Raw genomic sequence first — 24,839 nt, forward strand, 5'->3', positions numbered from 1 at the left:
TTGCCTTTTTTCTCTTTTATTCTTCATTATTCTTTCACTCTTTCTCTTTTCCTTTGGGTCTCGAGAGTGACAGGTGAGGGAGGAGGTCTTCAGCAGCAATGCCAACATCGGGACGCTAGACATGACTCCACTACAGCCTGGAGTCTCCCGGCTAGCAATGTACAGGTCCTGGACTAACAACTCTAGCCCAGACTCGTAGGCTAGGCTGAGCTCAGAGTCAACAGCTGGGCCTGGGTGCCTGAAGGAGGAGGAGTGATGGCAGTCTCCCAGTGTGGCAGTCATATCCCGGAGTGGGGGTTACTCTCCCTACATGCCTTCACCCTCCTCACTTTTGATGTTTTGCTTTGCCCATAGTGAGCTTTGCATGTAAATATCTAATTAGCGACATGAGTGATTACTGGTGGCAGTTAAAAGGGGAAAATAAGTCTCACTGATTTAGGAAAATTCACACAGTTGTGTGGGATATTACTTCTGAATATAAATCAAGAAATGTCACGATGATTTAATGGGAGGAAAGTCATTTGCTTGTGTGCGACAGGAATTCCAGATACAAAAGAAAGAAGAAAAGAAATAAAGTGGGAATAAAAAGCAGACTCGGGGGAGGGACTCTTATAGCACAGCAGTTGTGTCCCTAACTCTCAACCAGGAGGCTGGGGTTCAAATCCTACCTACTCCAGAGGCATGTAATTATATCTTTGGGCAGGCTGACATACTGGGAAAATAACAGGTAGATACAAACAATGATGATCCTGAAAAATAAGTTTGGAAAAGCAAAGCAGACCCACATGGTGGTTGATAGTTAAAAACAGAATAATAATTTGATGGTGTGAAAGCCATTCAGTTTTAAGAGATAACTCTTCTGGAAAACAAAGGGAGGAAGGAAAAAAAGCAGGCCCAAAGGAATAAGCCGGTGCAGGCTTAAATGCTGTGGACGGTGTTACATCTGTCAATTGCCTGCCCCTCTTCTACAGTTACATTTGAATTCGGATGTCATTGCAGAGGGAGCAAGCAGTGTCCGTCAATACTCTTGATGTCTTTGGAGAGAGCTGGGCTCTGAGGGGGATAGAGTACTTTACTTCCCCCTCCAACTTCATTTTAGTACAGCCCCTTCTCAGTTTCCCTACCCTCCCCCCCTCACTTTTGATGGTGAGCATTGCTTGTAACAGGCGCTGCATGTAAATATCCAGTTGGTTGCATGTGTGTTTTACTGGTGACGATTACTTGTCAAAATCAAAATAAAAGTCACAGTGATGAGGTGGTAGAAAGCCATTCTGTTGTGTGGGATAACACTTCCGGATATAATAAAGTAGATCCATAGAGCTCCTGTGCCACAGTAATAGTGACCTTAACTCTGAGCCAGGAGAGGCCCAGGTTCAAGTCCCATCAGCTCCTGAGATACATAATAGCACATCTGAATTGGTGGTTAAAGTAAACCAGACCCAGTTTTACTGGTAGTAGTTAACAGTGAAATGACATTGAGTTATTCCAGTATCTTTTCCCCACTATATCTTCATAATTTCCCAATACATTCTGTTCAGTAGTGGTGGCTCAATTATATATTAGAATTGATAATTGTCCTCAATTGTTCCGAGTTAATATTGTTTGAATCTCAGAACAATGAGGCACTATTTAAAAATCTGCAGAAAATAGATTTAAAATTTACTGCCTGTAATTTATCTTTTAACTCCTACTTCAATTCCAAAAGTAGAAACCGTTTCATCTTAAATTACACATTGCTTTAAAATTCTAAGCTGGCTGTTTTCACTTGGTATTTTATCTTGCCAAATATCATGGGGTCAGCTCCAGGGAATGCAATGCCTCTACTTTTTAAGTAGACTGCACTGTGTGGGTTTACATTATCTCACAATTTTGTTTAGAATCAAAATTAGGTCCTTAATCCAATTACATTAAAAATATAGCTTCAGTGATATAGCTTTTCCATGACAGCATTTTCTCACCCCCTGAGGATTAGCTGACCTCAACAAGAAATTGTAGCACAAGATCCAGAAATTTTGTCACAGCTGAATATTGCCGTTATGTACACAAAAGTTGCCAAGACATGACAAATCCCTTTCTAGTTTCTTTGGCAAACTAACAAATAGACAAGAGGTCATCCAAGCTGCCTGTCTGTTCATTATGTCATCCAAGCAAATTTAATCTAAATAGCTAAATTTTTTTTGGGCTTGTAATGACTAATAATTACACAATGCAACTGAATGATACAATTCAAACATTGTAATAAAAACAAATTTGATCTTGTTAAAGGCAATTAGCTGAAGAAACTCAACATACTGGTTGTGCCCTGAAGTTTCCATGAACATTTATTTCTTCTGTGTTTTGCAGCAATACCATTGCAACAACTAACATTTGTCAAATACAGTTATGCCAAAGCTCAGGCTATGTTGAAATAACAACCAAAAATCCTTATAAATGTACAGACAGCCTAAAGATGCTCATTGGATTTGATGATTTTAAAAATCCATTTGATTGGGAAATCAAAAAGATGGACTTGTGTAGAACATGGTTATGGATCCTGTGTGGTGATTTCGACATGGTAATCATTTTATGATAGATACTTGTATGAAACACCTCTATTCACTACCCTCTACAAACAATTCAAACCATATTTGTGTTAAGAATGTTGTGTATAATTTGTGTTTTCAATTTTCTTTAACTAGAAGATCAAAATTCTCTTACACTAGCTCAATGTTATTTTATGCTCGGGCATGCTACACAACTATCCCCTCAGATTCCTCACATCAGTCCCTCATGCACTACAGAGAACTTACAACATTGGCTCAACTGCCCCAAGCTGATGTTTTTGGTCAAAATGTTTCTTCTAACCTATTTGATCTGAACCATTCAAATTATCTTTATGTTTCTTTCTCACTCATGTACTTACTTGGCTTCCCCTTAAACGAGTTATGCTATTTGCCTCAACTGTTTTGTCTCATAGCAAATTCTATATTTACCCACTGAACAAATTGTGAAAAAACTTTCCTCTTAAATAGTTTTAGACTGATCATCTCTGAATCCTTGTCTCGACTTGCTGTCATTGCACCCTACCTAATAAGAGTAGTTTAAAATTAACACCATGGCTATTATTGAGTCTTACTTACTTGTGACCCATCTCATGAGCAATTGTAAAGGCCAGATTCAATCCATTGTCCTCTGCAAGAACACACTTCTTTCTTTCACTGCACATCCCACTAAGGTATGCTATACCTGCCAAAATGAAATGCAAACAAGACAAATTGAAAATAGCAATACAGTAATCCTTCATCTGAACACAAAATTTAGTAATAGATAAATTAGTTACTTTTAGAGATACGAATTAACAGTTTACAGTTATTTTTCAGAGATTTTATGCTCAAGTTTCCTCCTGAGAAGTAAATGTAGTTAAAGCTTTTGAATAGCAAAACATACCCAAATCAACATTTTTAAAAATTTGTTGATGGGACATGGGCACAGCTGGTTGATCCAGCATTTAGTAGCATCCCTAGTTGCCCCTTGATTTGAGTGGCTTGCTAGGCCCATTTCAAAACATAGTTAATAGCCAACCAGGTTACTATGGGTCTGAAGTCACATGTAAGCCAGACCAGTTAATGATGGCAATTTCCTTCCCTATCAGATGTGAGAATGAACCAGATGGATTTTTACAAGCAGGCAACAATTACTTGGTTACTATTAGGCTAGCTTGTAATTCCAAATTTCTACTCAATTCAAATTTCCACCGGCTGCCTCGACAGTAGTTACCAGTTGGACACAATATAAACCCAGAAATACTCGGGCTTGTAAGAAAGCCGTGACAATAATCGTGGGTGACTTCAATATTCATATGGACTGGATTAAGCAAATTGGCAAAGGTAGTCTTGAGGGAAAGTTCCAAATGCATTCAGGATTTTTTCTTCGAGCAATGTTCCAGGGAACCAGCCAGAAAGCAGGCTCCTGTGGACTGAGTGTTGTGCAATGAGATGGGATTAATTAACAATCTCATAGTAAAGGATCCTCTACAAAGAGTAATCATAACACGCTAAAAATTCAAAATCATTTGGAGGGTGAGAAACTGGAATCTCATACTGGTTTCCTGGGGTTAAACAAAGGTAATTATTTTGGTGTAAGACAGATCTGGCCCTAGTGGACTGGCCAGTAAGACTGAAAGGCAGGACACATGGTGTCTAGCAGATGACCAGTGGCAAATAGTTAGGTACATATTGAACAGCAGCATGGAGGTTGGTAAGCAAGCATCCACGGCTAGGGAAGAAAGTTAAAGATAATTTAAGGGCAAAAGCTAAGCATACCATATTGCAAAGGCCAGTGTCAGGATGGAGAATTGGGAAACTTTTAAAAGAACAAAGGGTTACTAAAAAGCAGTAAAATGAGCAAATGTTAATTATGGAAGAAAATGGTGCAAATTGTGATGACATTATGGCTTTAAGAGGTGTATTTTGTCCTTTGATTTTGAAGAGAAGTTTTGTGAAAGAGGTACTGAGCTGTCTCCTCCTAGAAAATAATGTAAACAGCATTTGAGGCCTTGGAATTCTCTTTAAAAGTTGGGACAATAGAAGCAGCATGAATGGGTGGAGTCAGGCTAACAAAGACTTTCTGAAATAAGATAATAAAATGTGAGGCTGGATGAACACAGCAGGCCAAGCAGCATCTCAGGAGCACAAAAGCTGATGTTTTGGGCCTAGACCCTTCATCAGGGAGGGGGATGGGGTGAGGGTTCTGGAATAAATAGGGAGAGAGGGGGAGGCGGACCGAAGATGGAGAGAAAAGAAGATAGGTGGAGAGAGTATAGGTGGGGAGGTAGGGAGGGGAATAGGTCAGTCCAGGGAAGACGGACAGGTCAAGGAGGTGGGATGAGGTTAGTAGGTAGATGGGGGTGCGGCTTGGGGTGGGAGGAAGGGATGGGTGAGAGGAAGAACAGGTTAGGGAGGCCGAGACAGGTTGGACTGGTTTTGGGATGCAGTGGGTGGAGGGGAAGAGCTGGGCTGGTTTTGTGGTGCAGTGGGGGGAGGGGACGAACTGGGCTGGTTTTGGGATGCGGTTGGGGAAGGGGAGATTTTGAAACTGGTGAAGCCCACATTGATACCATATGGCTGCAGGGTTCCCAGGCGGAATATGAGTTGCTGTTCCTGCAACCTTCGGGTGGCATCATTGTGGCACTGCAGGAGGCCCATGATGGACATGTCATCTAAAGAATGGGAGGGGGAGTGGAAATGAAGCTGGTTTGGAAGGTACTGTGTCTCTCTTAGCTACAGCTAAAGACTTGGGTTCTCTCTTTGCTGCCAGAATCACACATGAGAAAATCTGTTGTACTGACTTTTCCTTTGCTAAAGGTATGTTTAAAGGGATATTACTATATTAGAATAGTTGCTGTTTAGCAGTTAAATAACATACTTTTGTGTTAATGTTTTCAGTTGAGTTACATTATCCAATTCATCTTCTTTTTGTTTGTAGTTGAACAGTGGAGGCAATAATAAAATGTGGTTTGCTTAAAGCTGAGTAATGTGACCAATTGTATTATATCCATGACACAGCACCTCCCACTTGCCTTGAAATAAGATAAAAGCTGTGGTCTAGACTATCTCCTTCAAATGTTTGCAGGGGGTTTGGTCTAATCCATAACAAAATACAAAAACTGGAGTACAAAAGCTTCTATAAGGCGTATGAAAAGGGAAGAGAATAGCAGGAGTGAATACTTGTCCCATAAAGAAGTTAATAGTGTGGAACACAAAAATGGCAGGGACATTAAATCAATAGTTTGCTTCCGTTTTCATGGTGCGGCACTAGCACCATCTCAATAGTAACTGGTAATGTAGAGGCTATAGAAAGGGAGGAATTTACAACAATCATCATCGCTAGGAAAAAGGTACTGAGTGAACTCTTGGAATTGAAGACAGACAGGTCCCCAGGGCCTGAGGGCCGACATCCTCGGATTTTTCAGGAAGTGGCAGCAGAGATAGTGGATACAATGGTTATGACATTCCAAACTTCCCTACATTTTGGAAAGGTTCCAGTGGATTGGAAAAATTCTAATGTAACACCCTTGTTCAAAAAGAGAGGGAAACAAAAAAATAGGGAACTGCCGGCACTCCCGAACTGCAGGTCAGTTAGTTTACCATGTGTCATTGGGAAATTGTTGGAATCCATTACGAAGGAAACGGCAAAGAGAAATGTGGGAAATCAAAGCCCAATCCATCAGGGTCAGCACTTCCGATAGTTCTACGAAGAATGAATCATGTTTGACTAATTTGCTAGAGTTTTCCAAAGATGTAAATGATTTGGATGAAGGAGTGGAAGGGTGGATTAGCAAGTTTGCGGAGGATACAAAGGTGGGTCATGTTGTGGATAGTGCGGAGGGCTGTTCTAGGTTACAAAGGGACATTGATAGGATGCAGAGCTGGGCTGAGAAGTGGCAGATGGAGTTTAACCCTGAAAAGTGTGAGGTGATTCACTTTGGAAGGACAAACTTGAAAGCAGAATACAGGGTTAATGGAAAGATTCTTGGCAGCATGGAGGAGCAGAGGATCTTGGGGTTCATGTTCACAGTTCCCTGAAAGCTGCCACCCAGGTGGATAGAGTTGTTAAGAAGGCTTATGGTGTGTTAGTTTTCATTAATAGAGGGACTGCGTTCAAGAGCCGTGAAGTTATGCTCCAGCTATACAAAAGGCCACATCTGGAGTATTGTTTCCAGTTCTGGTCGCCTCATTACAAGAAAGATGTGGAAGTGTTGGAAAAGGTGCAGAGGAGATTTACCAGGATGTTGCCTGGAATGGAGGGAAGGTCTTACGAGGAAAGGTTGAGAGAGCAAGAGCTTTTCTCTTTTGGATGACGAAGGATGAGAGGTGACTTGATAGAGGTGTACAAAATGATCAGAGGTATAGATAGAGTAGACAGCCAGAGACTTTTTCCTGGGGTAAAGGTAGCTATTATGAGGGGGCATGGTTTTAAAGTGAGTGGAGGTAGCTATGGGGAGACGTCAAAAGGTAGGTTCTTTACTCAGAGAGTGGTGGGGCATGAAATGCATTGCCGGAGACGGTAGTGGAGTTGGCCTCATTAGGGACATTTAAGCGGCTATTAGATAGGCATATGGAGGATGGTATAAGGTAGTGGTGGAGGTTAGATAGACCTTAGGTTTTGGGTAAAAGTTTGGCACAACATTGTGGGCCGAAGGGCCTGTACTGTTCTGTGTTCTATGTTCTATGATATATTTTCTATGTAACAAGCAAAGTGGTTAATGGGAGGTTCTGTAGATGTAATATATCTGGACTTCCAGAGGGCATTTGATAAGATGCTGCACAAATGGTTAATACACAAAGTAAGATCACACTGGGTTAGTGGTAACATTTTAGCTTGGATAGCGGACTGGCTAACAAACAGAAGGCAGCGAGATGGGATAAATTGGGCATTTTCTGATTGGCAAGCTGTATCTAGCAGGGCGACACAGGATTCAGTCCTCAGGCCACAACTATTTACAATCTGTTAGTGACCCCATCTAGGTGATTGAAGTACGATAGTCAAATTTGCAAATGACATTAAAATAGGTGGCAAAGTATGTTACAATGAAGAAGTAAAAAATTTACAAATGGATATGGATAGGTTGGGCGAATGGGCTAAAATTTGGCCAGTGGAGTTTTACATGAGTGTGTAAGTATGAAGTTGTCCATTTTGGTCAGAGTGTAAAATGGCAGCTTATTTACAAATAGTAGAAAATGTCAAAAATGTTTCAGTGCGAAGGGATCTGGACATCCTTGTACATGAGTCACAGAAAGCTAGTACGCAAGAAATGATGAGGACAAATTAAATCGTGGCATTAATTGATGAAGGAATAACATAGAAAAGTAGGTAGCATTCTGGCAATCGTACAAAGCACTGGTGAAACCACATTTGAGTACAGTGCATAGTTCTGGTGTCCCGACTTGAGGAGGGATGCAATTCCATTGAAAAGAGCTCAGAGAAGGTTCACTAGCCTAATTCCAGAGAAGAAAGGCTTGCATATGAGATAGATTAAGCAGTTTGGACCAGTACTTGCTAGCATTTAGGAAGATGAGAGGAAATCTAATTGAAGTACACATGGTGTTATAGGGGATTGACAAAGTAGACATAGAGAGTGATAATGGGAGCTGCAGATGCTGGAGAATCCAAGATGATGAAATGTGAGGCTGGATGAGCACAGCAGGCCCAGCATCATCTCAGGAGCACAATTGCTGACGTTTCGGGCCTAGACCCTTCATCAGAGAGGGGGATGGGGTGAGGGTTCTGGAATAAATAGGGAGAGAGGGGGAGGCGGACCGAAGATGGAGAGAAAAGAAGATAGGTGGAGAGGAGAGTATAGGTGGGGAGGTAGGGAGGGGATAGGTCAGTCCAGGGAAGACAGACAGGTCAAGGAGGCGGGATGAGGTTAGTAGGTAGGAGATGGAGGTGTGGCTTTGGGTGGGAGGAAGGGATGGGTGAGAGGAAGAAGAGGTTAGGGAGGCCGAGACAGGTTGGACTGGTTTTGGGATGCAGTGGGTGGAGGAGAAGAGCTGGGCTGGTTGTGTGGTGCAGTGGGGGGAGGGGACGAACTGGGCTGGTTTTGGGATGCGGTGGGGGAAGGGCAGATATTGAAGCTGGTGAAGTCCACATTGATACCATTGGGCTGCAGGGTTCCCAAGCAGAATATGAGTTGCTGTTCCTGCAACCTTCAGGTGGCATCATTGTGGCACTGCAGGAGGCCCATGACGGACATGTCATCTAAAGAATGGGAGGGGGAGTGGAAATAGTTTGCGGCTGGGAGGTGCAGTTGTTTATTGCGAACCGAGCGGAGGTGTTCTGCAAACCGCTTTGCAGAACACCTCCGCTCGGTTCGCAATAAACAACTGCGCCTCCCAGTTGCAAACCATTTCCACTCCCCCTCCCATTCTTTAGATGACTTGTCCATCATGGGCCTCCTGCAGTGTCACAATGATGCCACCCGAAGCTTGCAGGAACAGCAACTCATATTCCGCTTGGGAACACTGCAGCCCAATGGTATCAATGTGGACTTCACCAGCTTCAAAATCTCCCCTTCCCCCATCGCATCCCAAAACCAGCCCAGTTCGTCCCCTCCCCCCACTGCACCACACAACCAGCCCAGCTCTTCCCCTCCACCCACTGCATCCCAAAACCAGTCCAACCTGTCTCTGCCTCCCTAACCTCTTCTTCCTCTCACCCATCCCTTCCTCCCACCCAAAGCCGCACCTCCATCTCCTACCTACTAACCTCATCCCACCTCCTTGACTTGTCCGTCTTCCCTGGACTGACCTATCCCCTCCCTACCTCCCCACCTATACGCTCCTCTCCACCTATCTTCTTTTCTCTTCATCTTCGGTCCGCCTCCCCCTCTCTCCCTATTTATTCCAGAACCCTCACCCCATCCCCCTCTCTGATGAAGGGTCTAGGCCCGAAACGCCAGCTTTTGTGCTCCTGAGATGCTGCTGGGCCTGCTGAGTTCATCCAGGCTCACATTTCATCATCTTAGACATAGAGAGGATGTTTCCCCTTGTGAGGCAATCTAGAAGGAGAGGTCATAGTCTTAGGATAGATTTAAAACACAGAGACGAAGAGGAACTACTTCGCTCATTATGTTATGAATTCATTAGCCCAGGATGCTGGGCTATTTAGTAAATTCAAGGAGGAAATAGACAGTTTTTTTAAATTAGTAATGTGTAGAAGGGTTATGGAAAGGGGGCAGGAAAGTGAACTCGAGGCTGAGACGAGGCTCAAATGACAGAGCAAGCTCAGGAGCTGGATTACTTACTCATGTTCCTTGTTCTTATATTCTTACAAGAACACAAACTGGGACAGTGGAGTACTGGCCGAATGACATTACCACCATCTTCCTTTGAGAAACTGATTAGAGGGAAAACATGCAACACTGGAGTACTCAGGTATTAAGTTATTAATAGTTTTAAATTAATTCATTAAAACTATTTTTAAAAGTGCATTTCAGGAAACAAACTTCAATTATTGTGTTTTATTTTCAATTTTTTCTTGCATGGGATAGGAGCAACACTGGTTGGACCTTCTTTTAATTTTTTTTAAAGTCCATATCTTATTAAATTAAAATACCAGCAGGCACCATGATGGGATTTGAACCCACGCTGCCTTGAACCTCTAGATTACTGCTTTAATGACATTACTATTAAGCCAACAACACCTCGCACTCACACGCTTCTTAGAAAAACCACTGCCAGAGATGGATTCATGTTGGAATGGGTATTTTGGGGGTGATGTATAAATCTTATGTGGTACACACACCTACTTTTCATAAAGGCAAACTGCCTTGGCTACATAACACAAGTTTCCTCAGAGTATTCCATCAACCAAGAATTTATATTAGCTTGGAAGTCATCCCCTTTCAATTTTCCAGTGTTTACGTTTAAAAAAATAAAGCTATGCTGTTGGTTATGTTTTAAACAAGGGGAAGGTTAGTTTATTGTACAACTAATAAGGTTACTAATGTACAAGTTGTAAAATTATTCACTAAAATACAAAGACATAAAGCAAGTAAGGGTAAAAATTACATAGAAAAAATGAAACAGGAGTAGAAGTAAACCATTTAGCCCCTCAAGCCTGCTTTACCATTCAAAAAATCATGCCTAATCTGTTTGTGTTTTGAATTTCACATTCTCAACCATTTTGGTAACCCTCAATTCGTCCAACCAACAAAAAGCTATCTATCCATCTGTACCTTAAAAGTATTCATTGAGCCTAATTCTAACACTTACTGAGAAAAAAACAAAGCATCCTATCTGGCTGCATCACTGCTTGGTACAGCAACTGCTCTACCCAAGACTGCAAGAAATTACAGAGAGTTGTGACCATAGCCCAGTCCATCACAAAAAAACAGACTTCCTTCCATTGTCTCTATCTATACTTCCCACTACCTCGTGAAAGCAGCTAACATAATCAAAGAAAAACCAAAAGAACTGCGGAGGCTGTAAATCGGGAACAAAAACAAAGTTGCTGAAAAAACTCAGCAGGTCTGGCAACATCTGTGAAGGAGAAAACAGGTTTCTCTTTAAACGAGTTAATGTTTCGGGTCCGGTGACCCTTCCTCGGAACTCAGAACATAATCAGACACCCCTCCCACCCAAGTTATACTCTCTTTCACCCTTGTCCATTGGGCAAAGGACGCAAAAGTCTGAAAGCACTTGCTAACAGATTTAAAAACAGCTTCTTCTCTGCTGTTATCAGACTTATGAATGGACCTCTTAGATATTAAGCTGTTATTTCTCTGCACCTCCTCCCTGTTCTGTTCTATTACTCTAATGTACTTATGTAAGGTATAATTTATATGGTTAGCACACAAAACAGTACTATTTACTGTATCTCAGTACATGTGACAATACTAAATCAAATCAAGAGTTCCAAAGTCATACAGCCTCTGAGAAAAAGAAATCTCCTCATAGCTACCTGAAATGGCAATGATTAATTTTAAAACAGTGTCTCTAGTTTTGGACTTAAGTGTCCTTTTCACATCAACCTTATCAAGACCATCCAGGATCTTATACATTTCAATGAAGTCACACCTCACTCTCTAAACCCCACCGGGAATTAGCCCAGCTTGTCCAACCTGTCCTCAAAAGTCAACCGACTCATGCCAGACTTTAATCTAGAAAACATTCTCTGAAATGTCTCCAATACATTTACATCCTTTCTTAATTAGGGAGACTAGAACTGCACACAGTATTTGAACTGTAGTGTAGCCAATGCACTATACAGCTAAAATGTGCCAAAGATATTTTTATGTTGAATTCGCCTTACAATAAATGATAGTATTCCACTGACCTAGTTCATTATTTGCTGCAGCTGCATTATAATGTTTGTGACTGTACTAGAACACTTAAAATTGCTCAACACCTTAGAATCCTTAGTTTAAGGAATACTCATTGTTCCTGACAAAGTGAACATCTTCACATTTTCCCAAATTATACTCAATCCAATGGATTTTTGCTCACTGAACTTTCATAACTGTTGTCTTTTCCTCACAACAAATGATCCCCCCCATCTTGATGTTTGTGAATTTAGTTATCATGCCTTCTCACATTTAAATCATTGAATAAATTGTAAAAATCCCGAGGCCCCAGCACACATGCCTGTGGGATTCTACTGATCACATCCTGCCAATTTTTTTTTGCCAAACTTCTATCCATGCTAATACGCTACCTCTTAAACCATGACCTTTTACTTTCCACAATAACTTTTGATGTGGCACCTTATCAAATGCCTTCCGGAAATCCAAGAACAGCATGTCTACAAGCTTCACTTTATCCACAGCACATTAGACCTTCAAAGAATGCCAACAAATCAGTTAAACATGATTTCCCTGTGACAATACCATGCTGACTTTTCCCAATTACGTTGAGTTTTTCGAACTGCACAGCTTATCATGTGTTTAACAATGAATCCTGACATCTTCCCCAGGACAGACAGCAAGGAAATTGATATACACCTGAACCATACTGGGGCCAACGTTCTCATGAAGTGCATAACCAAGGGCTATGTAGAGAGGGTCTTAACATATAGTGGAGGTTGGGGGAAAGGAGGCAAGGTGGAAATGTGAGATATCTCAAAAAGTAGAGACCAGAGAAAAGCAGTATTCTGGGCAATGAGAGTTAGAATGAGATCACAGGGTAAAATGTAGACATGTCAGCCTGTAGCCCCATCACTTTGATCAGTACCACTTCCTTGGTGATTGTAATTTTGCAAAGTTCCCCTCTCCCTTCCTCCTTCTGTTTTACAGTTATTACTAGAAAGGATAAAAAAAAACTCCTATACAGTGATAGCAGATAGGGTTTAAAATATGAGTCTTCACCTCAGCCCCCTCCCTTAGAAACAAGACATAAAGTCAAATGTATCAGAGATAATGGGAACTGCAGATGCTGCAGAATCCAAGATAACAAAGTGTGAAGCTGGATGAACACAGCAGGCCAAGCAGCATCTTAGGAGCACAAAAGCTGACGTTTCAGGCCTAGACCCTTCATCAGAAAAGGGGGATGGGGAGAGTGTTCTGAAATAAATCGGGAGAGAGGGGGAGGCAGATCGAAAGTGGATAGAGGAGAAGATAGGTGGAGAGGAGACAGACAAGTTAAAGGGGCGGGGATGGGGCCTGTGGAGGAGAGTATAGGTGGGGAGGTAGGGAGGGGATAGGTCAGTCCAGGGAGGACAGACAGGTCAAGGGGGCAGGATGAGGTTAGGAGGAAGGGAATGGAGATGCGGCTTGAGGTGGAAGGAAGTGACAGGTGAGAGGAAGAACAGGTTAGGCAGGCGGGTACAAGCTGGGCTGGTTTTGGGATGCAGTGGGAGGAGGGGAGATTTTGAAGCTTGCAAAACACCTACACTCAGTTCGCAACAAACAACTGCACCTCCCATTCGCGAACCATTTCAACTCCCCCTCTCATTCCTTCGACGACATGTCCATCCTAGGTCTCCTGCAGTGCCACAATGATGCCACCCAAAGGTTGCAGGAACAGCAACTCGTATTCCATTTGGGAACCCTGAAGCCCAATAGTATCAATGTGGATTTCACAAGCTTCCAAATCTCCCCTCCCCCCACTGCATCCCAAAACCAGCCCAGCTCGTCCCCATCTCCCTAACTTGTTCTTCCTCTCACCTATCACCTCTGCCCATCTCAAGCCGCAATTCCATTCCCTATCTCCTAACCTCATCCCACCCCCTTGACCTGTTCGTCCTCCCTGGACTGACCTACCCCCTCCCTACCTCCCCAACTATACTCACCTTTACAGGCTCCATCTCCGCCCCTCTAACATGTCTATCTCCTCTCCACCTATCTTCTCCTCTATCTACCTTCGATCCACCTCCCCCCTCTCCCTATTTATTCCAGAACCCTCTCCCCATCCCCCTTTTCTGATGAAGGTCTAGGCCCGAAATGTCAGCTTTTGTGCTCCTAAGATGCTGCTTGGCCTGCTGTGTTCATCCAGCTCCACACTTTGTTATCTCTATAAAGTTCAGATATGATGTGTTTGCTGCTACCAAAGAGAGCTGTATGCTGAAGTTGTTAATAAATCTGGTTATATTACACACTGCCAAGTTAACTTCATCTTATTCTTTGGTCAATTCCAAAACATACTGCCCTAACAAACTCTCTCAAATAAATTCTATGAACTCCTCAAGCAAGCTATTCCTGCCGATCTGACTTTTCCAGGCTATTGCACCCATGTTTATTACTGCCACTTTATCACAAAGATGCAGGATTTCTTTTTGTATACTTTGCCCCACATTGTGGTTACTGTTAGAGGAGCTGTAGACCTCTCCTATCAGTAACAACTTCTTTCCCCAACTGTTAACTCCACCTAAAGAAATTCTACATCCTGATCTCCCAAACCAAGGTCACCTCTAACATTTACACAACTGCTTCTTGCTTAATATTGCTGCCTTTTACTGTGCTTCCTTCTTTTTTCCCTTGAATATCATTTGTCCTGCAATCTTCAGGCCCCAAACCTCATCATCCTGCATCATCCTCATGATGGTTATCATATTTATTCACTTCAAATTTACTTAGCTATATGTATGCTGGGTGGGATCATCTCAGGCTGAGAGATATGGAGTGTGCTGAGGCAAGTCCCGCCCTGATATTGAGAGCACCTTGCTACATCTTCTGCATAAGCAGCACTACAGGGTTCTAACACAAGTTCCCTGTTGATATTCATTACTACATTAACAGTCCAACCCACCACCAGCTGTGATCCTACCAATCTCCCCATACCAACCAGTTACTGGACAAACTCGGCATGAAACCAGTTTGTCGCATGTTCAATTCACTGCTTAGTCCAAAAGCCCTCATATGTTGGACACTGGGCACCAACATCTCAGAGCAAACTCCATGGTCACTGCTCACATGTACCCCAAATCCAAGGACTTGGTGCCAGCCTTTATGAAGCCTCACAACATCCCTCCAATCCACAAACAGGACATTTCTTAACTTCAGTGCTGCACCAGGAACTCTCATTGAAGCCCTGCAGCAAGGACACTGTGTGCTCAGGGACACACTTCCAGCTGGTGGACCTGGCTGTATCTCCAGCTGATTTTGGCCTTACACTGTCTTTATGCATATTGCCCTCTCAGCCAGTAATATCTGACACATATTACTGCGGTTTTACCATTGTCTTTAACTCAGACATAAAGCCAGGAAGCTTGCCACAAATGTCAGCAGAACACAGTCCAGTAAAGGGGAATGAGGCTTTGTTCAAGGGATTGTAGCAATAATTCAAGGGCAGCCTCTGATAACCTCATCAATACTCCAGGCTCAGAGCCAGGATTCTCAGCGAAGGGAGGAGAAGGGTTGGAGTTGAATGATGATCAGCACACTAGCCACTTTGAATCTTCCAGCTCTATTGTGAGCTATTTGCTTCTGGCATGAGAGAGATAAATATCAGGGAAGATCAAAGTGGCCTGCACAACTATTAATGTTGGTATAGGAGGGAAGGTTTCTGAAGTGAGTGAGCAGCACAGAAGACATGCAGGGTTAGTGGTGTCACAGCTGGAATGGGGAGGGTGAATGAGGGAATACTTTACAGACAATGGTGAGAGATTAGCAGAGCAAGTGCATTGGTGGGAAGTGGATCCAGTACCACAGGGATCAGAGAGAAGACACTGGCAGCATAGAGAAGGACATTGGCCTTCTGCCTGCAGTTTTGGGCATTCCTTCAGATACCTGAGACTGCTTTACCTTAGAATGGGTTGTCTCATTCTGGTGTTGTAGCCTCCATTGATGATCCTAAGAGAGAAGGAAGACCCACCTAAGCACCAGGGCATCCAACAGGACCTTCAGGCCCCTGCTCACAAAGCTGAACACCATTTGCTCCACCTGCAATGTCAGGGAAAATGTCAGGAACCATACACAGCAGCTCCAGACAGCAGTATTTGTCCTGGTGCATACTTTAAACATGATGTGGAGGTGCCAGTATTGGACTGGGGTGGAAAAAGTCAAAAGTTACACGACACCTGGTGAGAGACCAACATATTTATTTAAAATCACAAGTTTTCGTGGCATTGCTCTTTTGTCAGGTGACATGGAAGGAGGCACACAGGCAAGATAATCCCACGTAGCTAAGAATATTAACAGATAAGTACAGACAGTGTGAGTGGAGTGCCAACAGGCTGAACAGCAAGTGAAGGGACGACATACAAACTGATTAACAAAGGCAGAGGAATAATTACAAAAGTAAGATGGAGTTAGAGGCAAACCAAATGGCTGGAATAACATCAGTCGGTACAGACTCACATGACAAGGGTTTAACAAAAGTAACAAGTACTCAAAAACTGTACAAACTAATTCAGACAGTGCTTAGATCTCCCTGGATCCAGGGAGAGCTTGCCAATTGGGTACAAAATTGGCTTGATGTGATAAAGGTTTGTTGTTCAGACTGGAAGCCTGTGACCACTGGTGTGTCGCAAGGATTGGCGCTGAGTCCATTGTTGTTTTTCATGTATAGGAACAATTGGATAACAATATAGGAGGTATGTTTAGTAAGTTTGCAGATGACATCAAAATTGGTTGTATCGTGGACAGGGAAGAAGGTTACCTAAGAGTACAATGGAATTTTGACCAACTGGGCCAGTGAGCCAAGGAATAGCAGATGGAGTTTAATTCAAATAAATGCAAGGGCGTACATTTTGATAGGACAAGCCAGGGGAGGTCTTACACAATTAATGATAGGGCTCTGGGGAGTGTTGTCAAATGGAGAGACCTTGGGGTAAAGGGGAGTGTTGTCAAATGGAGAGACCTTGGGGTAAAGGCACACAGTTCCTTGAAAGTGGTGTCACAGGTAGACAGGGTGATGAAGAAGGCATTTGACACGCTTGCTGTCATCAGTGACGGCATTGGATATAAGAGTTGGGACATCATGTTACAGGTGTATAAGAGATAAGGCCACATTGCAGTACCGCTTACAATTCTGGTCACCCTGGTATAGAAAGAAAATTACAAATCTGGAAAGGGTGCAAAAAATACTTACAAGAATGTTACCGAGAATGGAAGGTTTGAGTTACAAAGATGGAATGGACAAGCTGGGACTTTTCCCTGGAATGTGGGAGGCAGAGGGGTGACCTGACAAGAGATTTTTAAAATCAAAGATAAGGTGAATAGCCAACATCTTTTCCCTGGGGTAGGGGAGTATAAAGCTAGAGAACAGAAATTGAAGGCGAGAGGGGAATGATTTAAAAGGGACCCGAGGGGCAACCTTTTCACACTGAGGGCTGGTGCGTGTGTGGAATGAGCCGCATAGGAAGTGGTAGAGGTGGATACAATTACAACTTCTAAAAGGCATTTGGACAGGTACATGGAGAGGAAAGGTTTAGAGGGGTATGGGCCAAACAATAGGACTAGTTCAGTTCAGGAAACCTGGTCAGCATGAGGTTGAGCTAAAGGGCCTATTTCTGCGTTATATGACTCTATGTCTCTGTTTTTTGATATATCATTTCTTTCTGCATTTGACTTCTTGTCTCTATTATTCAGTTTAAAACCCTTTCTATTTTCCCAGTTAATTATGCAGTTCACAAGAACGCTGGCCCTAGTATAGCTCAGGTGTGTATCATCACAACAGTATAACTGGGAGCGGTATAACAGTATAACTTTGTGCACACATAGAAGAAAATGAGATCAGTCTCCAGTACCAAAACTTGTGTAAAAATTCCTCTTTCTGAACTCAAGGGATTTAAACTGGAAATCAGATTCAGTGGCTGCAAGAGCTTCTGTTGTCAAATTGTTGGGGGTTGCTCCCACCGAAGCACTCAGAATGTGGAACAGGTCCTGAGAATAAGCCAAGATTCCTTTGCTTTGCTTGTCGGGCACTGAAGGTTGTGCCTCTGGATAGAGTGGTTGAGCACACCGGCCTTTGCTATTTTACATGTGTCCTTGATGTCTTCCTCTGTCTCCCTTTTGAGAAATGGTTGTTGTTTATTCCTTCAATGTGTTCAGATGGCTCTTCTCAAATGGTCAAACTCAATCAGCTCTTGCCACAATCAAACAAAATGGTTGGCAATTGTTAATTTTAGATGAATCATTGTTCCACAAAGCAAAATCATTTCTTTTGGAACAAAAACAGAAGTTTCTGGAGAAACTCAACAGGTCTGGCAGCATCTGTGGATGGACAAAGCAGAGTTAATGCTTTGGGTCCAGTGACCCTTCTTCGGTGCTCTTCTCTGTTTGAAGGATAATAAGTGCACTTTCTCAAATCTTTCTTTCTATCTAAAGTCCTTCATTCCCATGTCATTCCAGTAAATGAGAAATCATGTGGTATATTTTATGTCTTTTCTCCAAATAGTACAGACTATTTTTGTTGTCACATTAAATGCAGCAAAACCTGTTGCTCAGACTTCACGGGATCTAATTCATTAAATGAAAGACCAACTCATATGTTTTCTTAGGCCCGAAACGTCAGCTTTTGTGCTCCTGAGATGCTGCTTGGCCTGCTGTGTTCATCCAGCCTCACATTTTATTATTATCTTGTTTTCTTCTTGTACTTTGTTACTGTTCTGTAAACCTCAGCTGTCTAAATCCAGATCTTTCTCGTAATAATTAGACAACTGGGCTGATTTGCATTGACTCTACAATATACTACATTATATATCAGCATGTTTGTTTACAAAATGTGTACAACTGTCACAAGTCAATAAAAATCCATAAGCAGTGGATAACAATCAAACCCCAGTTCAGGGCACTATGAGGCAACAATTAATAGGGTGGCACAGTGGATAACAATCAAACCCCAGTTCCAGGCATTATGAGGCAACAATTAATAGGGTGGCACAGTGGATAACAATCAAACCCCAGTTCCAGGCACTATGAGGCAACAGTTAATAGGGTGGCACAGTGGATAACAATCAAACCCCAGTTCCAGGCACTATGAGGCAACAATTAATAGGGAGGCACAGTGGATAACAATCAAACCCCAGTTCCAGGCACTATGAGGCAACAATTAATAGGGTGGCACAGTGTCTCAGTAGTTAGCACTGGTGCCTCACAGCACCGGCAGCAGGGAGCAGATTCAATTCGACCCTCAGGCAACTGTTTGTGTAGAGTTTGCACATTCTTTCCATGTCTGCATGGGTTTGCTCCAGTTTCCTCCCATAGTCTGAAGACACGCAGGTTACATTAGGTTGATTAGCCGTGCTAAATTACCTGTAGTGTCCAGAAATGTGCAGGCTAGGTAGGTTAGCTGTAGGGGCACAGGGCCAGTGGGTCTGAGTGGGCTAATCTTTGGAGGGGTGACATGGGCTGAATGGCCTACTCCCACACTGTAGGATTTTATGATTCTATGAATTCTATGAGAAATCAAAACATGTCAATGATGAAGCATCATCAGGTTGCAATAATGTTAGCTCTGTTCCCCTCAACACAAATACTGCCTGCTCTGAGAATTTAGTGTTTCCAAATGCTCTCTGTACAGAAAAGAATGCCCAATTTGAAGCTACACTTGCAAACAAAATAGGACAACTGAAATGCAGAGAGGCCACTGAGGTTAAAAAAAAACTATAAGCATTGCAAACTTCAAACTTCAGCTTGATCATAAGAAACTGAAACATTTCAAATCTGTCATACAATGACTACAAAAGTGCATCAATAAATTTCATTGTCTAAATCAACATGAGCACTGCTAACAATGTATATATTAACTTATTTCAACTCAAAATGAACCTGAGGCTACAGACTGTTATTTCTGAGACTTGTCAGGGAATGCAGTGACAGACGATGGCTCCTGTCAGTAAAAAATTAGGTCATCAATGAGTTTGCTTTTTTTATTAATTTACTCGCCCATTGCACAGATCTCCTGAATTTGTAAAAATGACTTTTAATGTACAAGACAAAACTAGTTATTTAATTCAAAAAGCAATCAATCTGGACATAATTTACTTTGGCATTGAACTGAACAACTTCAAGTAGCTTTCACAAATAAATCCTGCCACCGGGAGTTACAATATCAAAACATGTCACCATTAAACTTGTGAGCGAAACAGCTTGAATACACACACTCCTTTCACCCCAACCAAAACTAGAGGCTAAAACATGAAATAATCCCAGTGTTATGTCCAAGTGTTCATCTAAGATCAGAAACTTGAGGTCCAACATTGATCAGGGAAAAAAATCACATTTCTCCAATTACTGAATGAGTTTTCAATGGAGGATCTTTTGGAGTTGATTCAGTGCAGCAAACTGTTGAATTTGAGTTAGCTTTAATGGTGACTTGTACTCAAGTAGAGAGAAACAGGAGTACAGTGAAAAGTGTATAAATTTGTTAATCTCCAGTGCCATTTTAGATGCAAAGGTACCTAGGTACAAAATCATAGGTAAAAAATAGAAAAATAAAGAAATGAAGCTCAAAGTTCAACATTAGAGTTCTTAAGTGCTTAGCCATGAGTCTGGATCTGGTCTCTTCCTACCCAACACTGAGACAATCACCAGCATGAAGAAATCGGCCTGCCTGGAGTCCATTCACCGCACTGCTGCTATAGAAATGTATCGCCCTTCTTCAGCACCATCTGGTCTCTCCTGACAACACTGCCGCTCTGAGTCTGTGCTAGGCCGATCTCAGCAATACAGCCATCGCTGAAGCTGCTTGGTCCTGCACCTGGCACTGGACCCAACTTTGGAGTGAGCAGAGCAGAGAGAGAACCTGTGCACAGCCACACCTATATATTATAGCACCTCATTCCATCAAGTGAACAATTTAACTGTCCCAAGCTCCTTTAAAAAGCTTCAGGGAGAAGGTAGCGTGTAAAGTGACCAAGGGAAAGGGGATATGGGAGAAACAGGTGGACAAGCATGGGAAAGCTATAGCAAATGGGTGTGGTAAGTAGGTAAGCAGGCATAGTTAGTGGTTAAGTAGGGCAGCGGGAGGGTAAGACAGGCAAGGTGCATGTTAAGGACAGTCAGTTCAGGAGCAGCGTATCAGGTTGGGAGCTAATCAGGTTGTGTTGGCGAGGGCGAAATTTGTAGAAACAGCAGGGGATACAGGGAATTATCAGAGGAGGCAGGAGGTTGGCTGGCGAGATTGGGTAAAAATGGAGATTTGGGTTGGGGGATCAGTCCATGTGATCAGAGAGTCAGTTGTATAGTTAGCCAGAAATTAAAGTCGTTTTTATCCTAATAAGCATTTCCTGGGTAACTAACAAGCCAGGGTAAGTCAGAATTTCCAAAATCACAGATTCAAGCAACTTGGTGTTAGAGACTTTTCTGGAGGGTCATGGGCAGCAGGAGAGTAGACTTCAGAAGTTCAAACTTCCTGGGTAATTCCGACAGAAGGGTTCGCATCACACATTGATGGTACGTGATCAACTGGAAACCGGAAAATCCAGAGCCATGTACCATTTTCAACTACATCTTCACTACACATTGTGTGGCCTCACATCCCCCAAGTGTCAACCATTACAGATTTGCTACAATAAACTAGAACTGAGGCCTTTGACCTCTTGCACATTATAGTTTGCTGCGGGATTATAAATAGCTGAATGCAACTCATTGCACTGCAAGCCCCGAGAAGATGACACAGGAAAGCTAGATTCACTCGGCATAAAACATGGGGAAAGTGCTAAAGTACCAAATAAAAACAAAACAAAAAAAAGTCTCTTTATTAGGACTAACGACATTTGCCATTGGGATGAATTCCCTCAAAGCCTTGGATATGGAGGAAATAGAAATATATTATTCAATGTCTGAATAGCATTTCCTGAAATAAAATAACTTAGAAACAAGGACATATAAGGTTAATGGCATAAAACAGACCACCAATGTGGAGCAGTTTGGTATGGTTATTTCAAGGTCTGGGGACTGGGCAGCTGAAAGGATGAGCACCATTTATGGGCTGAACTGTGAGGCAGATGTACAAGAAGGTGACAATGTGAAAACAGAATGAAGGGGAATTAGAGCAGAGAATTGCAGAGATTTGGAGTGATTTAAACACAGAATCCAGAGCTTTGAATTTGCAGTGTTCCAGATCAAATGTTACTAACCCTCAGCAAGGACAAGGGCAGGACATTGTGCATGGCAGAGACAAGAAATTTTAGGAAAGTTGAAGTTTTAGGTGGAGGATAGAAGCCTGACTTAGATAGAATGAGACCATCAAGGGTGAAGGAACAAAAGGCATGTGAGAATAGTAGTGTGGTGACAATTGATGTAATGTTGAGGTAAGTAGCAGCAAAGAAGGTAAGGAGATGGAAACAATTCAGCAGAAACATGCATCAGGTTGTCATCAGTGTCACAGTAAATGACATCCAAAACCAAATGTGAAGAGGAAACAAATTCAACCAACAAGCAAAGAGCTGGGGAATGAAAAGTCATATTGATATTAATATTATTGGCTGCATAGTGAGAGAAAACAGGTTTGATTAATGTGGTGTATTATGGCCTGTCTGTTACCATGGTAGAGATTTCAATAGTATCCAAAATTACAGCTGGATACTCACTGGGAGCAGAAAATTGCCTCATCTATGGGCCAACAACCCAGGCTAAGTCATGGCAGTCAGCTCATCCAGATGGAATTTTTTTTTAAATTGTTCACAGATGCAGGCATCGCTGGCAAGATCAGCATTATTGCCCATCCCTAATTGTACAGAGGGCATTTAAGAGTCAACCACATTGCTGGAGTTCTGGGGTTCTTGGCTAGATAAGTTGAGGACAACAGATTTCCTTCTCCAGAAAGGACATTAGTGAACTAGATGGATTTTTATAACAAATTGACAACAGGTACATGGTCATTATTAGGCCAGCTCAGTAGCCTGTTTTTTTAATTAAATTAAAATTTTATAATCTACCATGGTGGGTTTCAAACTCATGTCTCCAGAAGATTAGCCTGTTATTCTAATGACATCATCACCATGTTAACACCTCCCCACACAAAGCCTAAACAATGTGATGGCATGCATTGGAAATGTCGCCAGCTGCAACTACACAAAATCTGCATTTTCGGTCTAGGAGTGGTCACTGTGTAGCATCTACAAGGCTTTGACCTTGGTGGATAACACATCCAGTATGGTGGTCACATGTTAAAGAGTATACTATCAGAAAGAAAATAACTACCAAACAGTGCAGAAGATCCCTGAGTCCATTCACTCTAACAGATTTTGGTTTGGCTTCTGCTGTTTTTTTCTCCTTATTCATTCATGAGTTGAGGGCATCACTGGTTAGGCAGCTTTTATCGCCCATCCCTATTGCCCAGAGGGCAATTAAGAGTCAACCACACTGCTACAGGTCTGGAGTCACATGTAAGCCAGACCAGGTAAAGATGGAAGTTTCCTTCCCTAAAGGACATTAGTGAACCAGATCAGATTTTCCTGACAATCAACAACGGATTCATTGTCATCATTAGATTCTTAATTCCAGATATTTTATTGAATTCAAATTCCACCATCTGCCATGGCAGAATTCAAACCGGTGTCCCCAGAATGCTATTTGGGACTCTGGAATAACAGTCCAGTGATAATACCACTAGGCTATTGCCTCCCCTCAGGAAGTGTGCTCACGGAAGTGCAATAACAGCCAAGTCCATGGCACCCCTGTCTTCACTTTTCACTGGATGCTCTTGTGCTTGTGAAAGGATAACGAGGGATGGCAACACAAGTGTAGCTGACATGAATCAGAGCAGGAAAGGTACCAATTGAAAGCTGCACCAGGTAGAACGTCTAACTGCAATTCTTTTTTTAAAAAGTTACAGGTAGTTTTGGGAAAGATTACAAAATGTAATGTGTTCTAAATCCTTATCGCCAAGTTACAAGTCTAGAGGCTGATCAAAATCATTTTTGGAGATGTTTCTTTGGACTTCAAATTACTTCCTGGCATGGACACTGTACTTTCATCCATTAATAGAATAGAATAGAACATTGTATCGAACAAGACATTCAACAGAGTCTCACAGACAGGGATTCTAACATTGGGAAATATCTACTTCACCACTGACGTTCAGGGATATTCGTGTTGTTATAGAAGGCAGAAGTTCCACTGTTACTAGGCTTTGACATCATGCTTTGCGTAGCCAAAACCAAGTTTAATTGGGTCCCAGAACTATAGAATGACAGCAGTGAAATAATAAGTCTAGACTTTTTGAGGTGGATTTAAAAATCTCATAAGCTGTCCTGATCACTGTGATTCATTTAGTGGGGATTTAATTTTTGAAATGAGTTGTCCTTCAGTATGTAATCCAACTGGGTATTGTTGGTATGTGAATATCGATGAATTCCAATGAGCTAGTTGTCAAGGTTATCGCAATCAAGATTAATTATATCTACACTTTTGGCCCATTTAACTTACCAAAAGTGAGTTGACTAATGGTCTTTGATGGCCTGTTACCCCAGAGCATATATGGCGTGCACAATCTTTGCATTGCTAATATAATGTTCAGACAAGCCAGTGATAATCAGACTACATGGACACACTGAAGATCAAAGCACAGTGACATTGTGAGGAGGCCCCTCTGATTCAGAATGATGTAAAAATAATTTGTGCAACATGACTGCTGAGTTCAGAGTGCTGAACAGATCACTGAATAAATCAGAGGAAATCTCAATTTGTGAATGGCTCCAACTCTTCAACACAAAGCTATCATAGCTCCATCTGATCAGCCAAACAGAATAACATTGGTTACTACACTTAGGTTCAGAATGCTTTTGTTCTAAAACTAGTATACCCTTAGATGGGGATTGAGTTGCAAAGTGGAGCAAATTTAAAGGTATTTGTCACTGAAACAGCTAAGACATTTTTTGGATCAAAGAAGCAAGTGTATCAAGGTTAACACAGTGTGGAGCTGGAAGAACACAGCAGGTCAGGCAGCATCAGAGGAACAGGAGAGTCGACGTTT

At 42.2% G+C, this 24,839-nt stretch overlaps 1 protein-coding gene across 1 annotated transcript in view; it reads right to left on the reverse strand.

The window, feature by feature from the left end:
* The window catches only part of LOC125450680 (A disintegrin and metalloproteinase with thrombospondin motifs 19-like), a 456,336-nt gene that overhangs the window by 313,990 nt on the left and 117,507 nt on the right, over positions 1 to 24,839 (reverse strand). Inside the window, exon 8 of the mRNA XM_048526734.2 lies at positions 3,120 to 3,225. Within this exon, the coding sequence (XP_048382691.2) occupies positions 3,120 to 3,225 (106 nt within the window). The remainder of the gene's footprint in view (positions 1 to 3,119; positions 3,226 to 24,839) is intronic.

Source organism: Stegostoma tigrinum, chromosome 3 (genome assembly GCF_030684315.1).
Source record: "Stegostoma tigrinum isolate sSteTig4 chromosome 3, sSteTig4.hap1, whole genome shotgun sequence".
Taxonomy (NCBI): Eukaryota; Metazoa; Chordata; class Chondrichthyes; order Orectolobiformes; family Stegostomatidae; genus Stegostoma; species Stegostoma tigrinum.